The 5,479-nt window shown below is 25.7% G+C and overlaps 1 protein-coding gene across 2 annotated transcripts; it reads left to right on the forward strand.

Moving 5' to 3' along the window:
• The first annotated feature begins 1,393 nt into the window (after positions 1-1,393).
• Positions 1,394-4,591, forward strand: LOC126555319 (uncharacterized). Of its 2 annotated transcripts, XM_050210260.1 has the most exons (4): positions 1,394-1,692; positions 1,855-2,225; positions 2,872-3,257; positions 4,327-4,591. In XM_050210260.1, the coding sequence occupies exons 2-4, from the start codon at positions 1,898-1,900 to the stop codon at positions 4,372-4,374; spliced, it is 762 nt and encodes a 253-aa protein (XP_050066217.1). In that variant the 5' UTR covers positions 1,394-1,692; positions 1,855-1,897; the 3' UTR covers positions 4,375-4,591. The 2 variants fall into 2 exon arrangements, with proteins under 2 accessions (XP_050066217.1, XP_050066216.1); XM_050210259.1 differs by having other exon boundaries at positions 1,394-2,225.
• The last annotated feature ends 888 nt before the right edge of the window (positions 4,592-5,479 follow it).

The following is a 5,479-nucleotide window of genomic DNA, read 5'->3' on the forward strand; positions in this document are numbered from 1 at the left end:
GAAACACTCACGCGCATTTTGACGGACGTCAAACGAATAAATTATAAAATGATACACACGACAGTTCGGCAAAGGCCGATCGCAACAACACGTGTTCGAGTGTAAAACGGCATTACGCGAGACCGTGACGATTAAAAAAAGACAACGGGCGATCGGTGACCGTCAAGCTCGGGTGACCGAGATAGAACTACAGAAGGCGCAAAACACCGACGGATGACGGAGACGTAAAAGCGAGATAACGACGACGATCGTGTACGATCGACGAACGGGTAATAAGACGAGCGGAAGGGGGACGAGAAAAAGCTCTCAGCTGAGGTTTGACTGCACGCGCGAGCGGGAACCGAACCCATCGGGCCAGACGGAAATTCAACTTCGGACGTTTGTAGTTCCGTACAAAATATATATTATATTAATTTACTCAATACATTATGATATGGGTAAATTAAAAATACACGGTTTAGACAGATCAAAATATTACAATGCTATCATTGTCATTAAAATTATCCATAGATAATGTTATGCATACATCATAAAATATATCTATATATTATGTTATAATAATATAAAATATTATATATAGTCAAAGAATTAGTTTTCTTATGAAATAAAATATCAATACAGGGTTCAGATAAAATATCTATTAATAATACCTATTACCTATTATCTATATCATATAATTAACAATAACCATGAATTACTCATTATAATTTATAGCTTATACTGTTTGTATATGATTTATTCGAAAATGTTGTAATGATAAAACCACTGTACTAATACCCTCTGTTTTTTTCGGGATAATCTAATTTTTTTATTTTTTATTTTACAAACATTGTTACCTAATTTTTTTTTTTACAAATATACTTTTCAAAATTGTTGTTAGATAGTAATAACATTTAGCATTGTTATGACTGAATGCATATTGACCAAACTGCAGTAATACACTGATATTATTTAGTAGATAGGTACCTATTTTGTAATAATTAATATCAATCGATATATTTTTCGTTTATACACCAGAATTCACAATATAAAATATTATACAAAATAACTTTTAAATAATACAAAATAAGTACCAGTGGCGTGGTTAACGGTAGTTTATGACGTCTAGGCATCATTGTGAAGATTTTGCTTGGAGGGTGAGGTGGTTGGAAATTTGAATACACAATTTTTTATCAATAACATAAAATTAAAATAAAAATATATAGGCAATGAAAAAATAAGTTGTACTGTTGTATATCATGGTTCACAACGCCACTGGTAGGTAATATTAACATTGTAGGTAACAATTATTTAATTATTATATGATACATATTGGCCTAAATTATAATATTCGAAGAGAAATCTAAATTCAACAATAGTAATATGGGTACAATTATTTTAAAAACCTTCGTTTTTATAATACTCTTTATCATTTTTACACCAAAATGAAAGATTTAAAAAATAAATAATAAGAGATTTGTTCCGTGGACCATCGATGTATAACGTCGTGCAGTTGACCGCCACCGCCTATTCACGTATGGACAGGATACTTGGAAAGAAAAAAAACATATAAACGTGTTTCACCTCAGCCTGGAATAAAAAAACCAGTTTCAGTATGTTAGAAAAGGACACGAGCGTCAGGAGCGCTGCCGTCCTATTGTTCGTAGTCCAGACATTTGTTAAAGACTAGTGACCGTCGCATTCGCTATCTACGTACGTGTCGACTCGGTCCATAGTTAGTCCGTGTGTTTTTTACTCGTGTTTTTTTTAAAATCTTACTTTATAAAATGTTGTTAAATTAACTATAAACAAAAAAAAACACAACGGTTCAACAATCGTATATTCTGAAATGGATCTCTCATCATGTTTTGATAGATTTATATGGTCATGTATTGAAGAAGTCAAAACAAATTCTCAGATGGTATCTAATTTAAGTACCTCAAACATAGGAGAAATTCGCCCTGCGAGAAATCAATCTTGTTTACCACCTCCACCGGATTATTATGGTCCGCAACCGCTTGATATTTCTATACCTAAATTATTAAAACTCGATAATTGCTTCAATGCCAATAACAATTCAAATTTGAGTCATCAAATCGTCCAAACGCCAAATAACAGTGCTTCATCAAGTGACTTAAAATATGTAAATAAAATGCCTTATAAAAAGTTCTTATGCAATTGGTCGGTGAAGGTCATGGAAATAAAATTGAAGAATGACAATACAAAATTCATTGTCGAACTACGAGGTAAATAAGTTATATTTATTTTTTAAATTTGCATCACAACAAAAATATAATAAAAATTTTGTTTAACTATAAAACTTTTTTGGATTTTTAGTAATCATTAATTAGTAAAGTATATTATAAAAATTGCAAACCTTTTTTGGGTCGTGCCAAATTTTTCCAATAAAGGTTTTGAAAAATTTTCACGTGCCCAAAAGAAATCATATTTTTTAAGGATAAAGATAGGAATGTTATACATTTTTTAAATAATTTATAAATAGCATAATTTTTTATAATTTAAATTTTTCGCATGACATTTAAATTTAACCAACGGTTCGCTACCCCAGTTGTACTATAATACCTAACATTTAGTATTCTAAGTACAGCAATCTTTTGAATACCGATTTGTAATAGACTAAATTAGTAGTTCTAAAAATGGTTATTCTTTGTCCTATATATATATATAAATTTGATGGCATTACATTATTTATTTAAGAAATTGTTAATGCTAATATAACTTAAGATAAGTAGAATTATTCGATCAAATAGATAAATTAGCTTAATATCTGATAGTATAGAATCTGTATAATATATTAATTGTACAGTTTAGAATATAATACAATCAATACCTTTTATAAATTATTTTTAATTTTTCTTATGTATTTTTTAGGAACTTGGATATCAAAAGATCGTCACAGAACAATAAATGAAAATCACTTTGCTGGTTTTTTAGATTTTGTAGTATCAAAAAATCTCATTAAAACTAGTCATGGATTATACGAGCTAACTGGGCCAATCGCTAACGCATCTTCAGATAATTTGTATCGTGCGTGTTTAGAAATTAATGGTCTTCCAAGGACTTGGAAATATATTTTAACACAATTCCCTAGTAAATTTAATAATTTCAATAAAAAGTTGGGAATAAGAAGAAAATATGTAACCAACTGTTTAGTGCAAGAAATGATGACTAAGAGTTATAAGTTTGTTGAAAAATTACTGCAAGTAACAAATCCAATGGTTGACTCATTGGAAGTTGTGGATTTCGGTATCACAAAGGTATGTTTTAATGTTTTAATACTATTAGGTTACATATTTAAAATACTTAAGTAATTACTAATATGCATGTTCCAACTAACTAATAGTATTGAATCTTTATAATAGGTACCTAACTAAAATTATGATCAGCATATTTAAATATTTACATACAATTACATCTCGTTTATTTATGTGTATCTATAAATTATCTTTGTTGAGAAAGTTTTTAACGTTTCTCATTAAAAAAAAAAAAAAATGAAACAAATTAATGTTTTATATCTTATTTTAATTAATTTTATAGGTAGATAACTAATTACAATAACTATTTTTAAAAACAGTACATTAGTATTATTGAAACTCCTTAATGTCCTTACTAATCCAATAATTTCAATAATACTATACAAAACTGCATAATACTTACACAAATAACTCATTGCTTACATAATATATGATTATCAATATTCAACTATAGTTTCTTAAAATTTTAAATTTTAGATCCTTAAACAATAATGTTTTTAATAACTGCTAGAGCTAAATGGATTATTATTTGTAAAAAAATGTTGACAGCATTCAAAAATATTATAAAAGGTTTATGCAGTTATATGAAAATAAACTATAGGTATTAGGTAGTATATAAATATCTGTGTTCAATTTATTTCAAATGATTTGAATGATTTATGTGGTAGTCAGTGGCACAAGTTAACACTTATAATGAGTAATGAAAATATAAACTGTATTAGCGATTAAATTGGTATCTTGTATTATAATAATACCATTTAAGACTGTAAATTATTAAATATTCATTTCTAGTACCTACCAGTTGGTAATTCATATTTTATCATCATATTATAATCTTTCATGAATCATTAATAAATATATAAATACTTACTAAGAATTGGAAAATTCTTAAGTCAAGTATATTGTTGAAATTTGTTTTTTATTTTTATCAATTTTAAAAAATAATTTAGGTATTGTAATTTTTCTTTTATCAATTTATTATAAAATAAATTAAAATACCATAAAATCCTTAATACATTTTTTCTTTTAAAAAAATATGTATACAGTAATAATAATAACTATTATATTTTAGTTACAGAAAAAAATACCTGCACTTGATAAAAGACTCAATGATTGTTGAAAAAAGAAAAAGCAAATGTAAATGTAAATATCACCTGCATACACATTTTAATTTGATGATTCTAACAATATAAATAAATTTCTAAAATTAATATAACTATATTTAAACTTTTGTAAGAGTATCATGTAAAATTGATTTTTTTTATTATCATTAACTTCCATTATAGATATTTACATTTCAAATACATTTTTAAAACTAATATTTAAAATTGTGTAGTTCCGAAAAACTTTTTTTAAATTAAATATAAAAATTTAAAAAATATTATAAGTTTAATTTAATATTTTTAACATTTTAAGTAAATTAAAAATTAATAAAACTCTCTACAAAAATTTAGATATTAATGTATGTAATTTTTTTTTAATTTAAGTTAGTATATAAGTATATAATTTACTAATTATTTACTTTATTGTAGAAAGAACATGTTTGTATTCATTTTTTTAAAGAATTTTGGTTTTTGAATCAAGTAATTTTTTATGAATTTTTAGGTTTCATCATTTTTAAAAATATTTTATTATGTGTCTATTTATAATATTATTATTTTATTAACTATTATATATTATGTGTATAAAATAAAAATGGTTTTTTTTCTTTTTAATGCTTTGTACTAATTTAATCTACCTAATTGTATCCTACAATCTTTGAAATATTTGTGAATATTTGTAACATTTTTTGATGTGCATAAAATTATAAATATTTTATTGATTTTTTGAGAAATTATTATATTCTATAAATAACAATGAATTATTTATGAAATAGTTTCAGTGAATCTATTTTATAATATAGACAAGTAAATAGAACAAATCTTGTACCATTTAACGATAGTTTTAGACATTTCCGGTCTAAAAAAATAGAGTTGTGTTAAAATTACAATTATTGGAAGACAAATAAAAATATAATTTATAACTTATCTTGCATATTCATTATAATGTAGTTTCAATGCACAATATCCTCTTTAAACCTATATGGCGCACAAGGCTCTGTGAACTGTATCTCTGTGATGGATACCGTAAGGTTTAGTTTTTAGCGTCTAATTATCATCATTATTTTCTTAGTAAGCATATTGGGAGTCGGAACTCAGAAGATGGTATTTTACGCCAATTGTATG

This window comes from Aphis gossypii, unplaced genomic scaffold (assembly GCF_020184175.1).
Source record: "Aphis gossypii isolate Hap1 unplaced genomic scaffold, ASM2018417v2 Contig00799, whole genome shotgun sequence".
NCBI lineage: Eukaryota > Metazoa > Arthropoda > Insecta > Hemiptera > Aphididae > Aphis > Aphis gossypii.

What these genes read in the sequence shown, in the direction of transcription:
- LOC126555319 (XM_050210259.1), top strand. Translation starts at nt 1,829, where the DNA reads ATGGATCTCTCATCATGTTTTGATAGATTTATATGGTCATGTATTGAA. An exon ending in ATTCATTGTCGAACTACGAG is followed by an intron (nt 2,226 to 2,871) that starts GTAAATAAGTTA and finishes TGTATTTTTTAG; the next exon opens with GAACTTGGATATCAAAAGAT. An exon ending in TGGATTTCGGTATCACAAAG is followed by an intron (nt 3,258 to 4,326) that starts GTATGTTTTAAT and finishes ATTATATTTTAG; the next exon opens with TTACAGAAAAAAATACCTGC.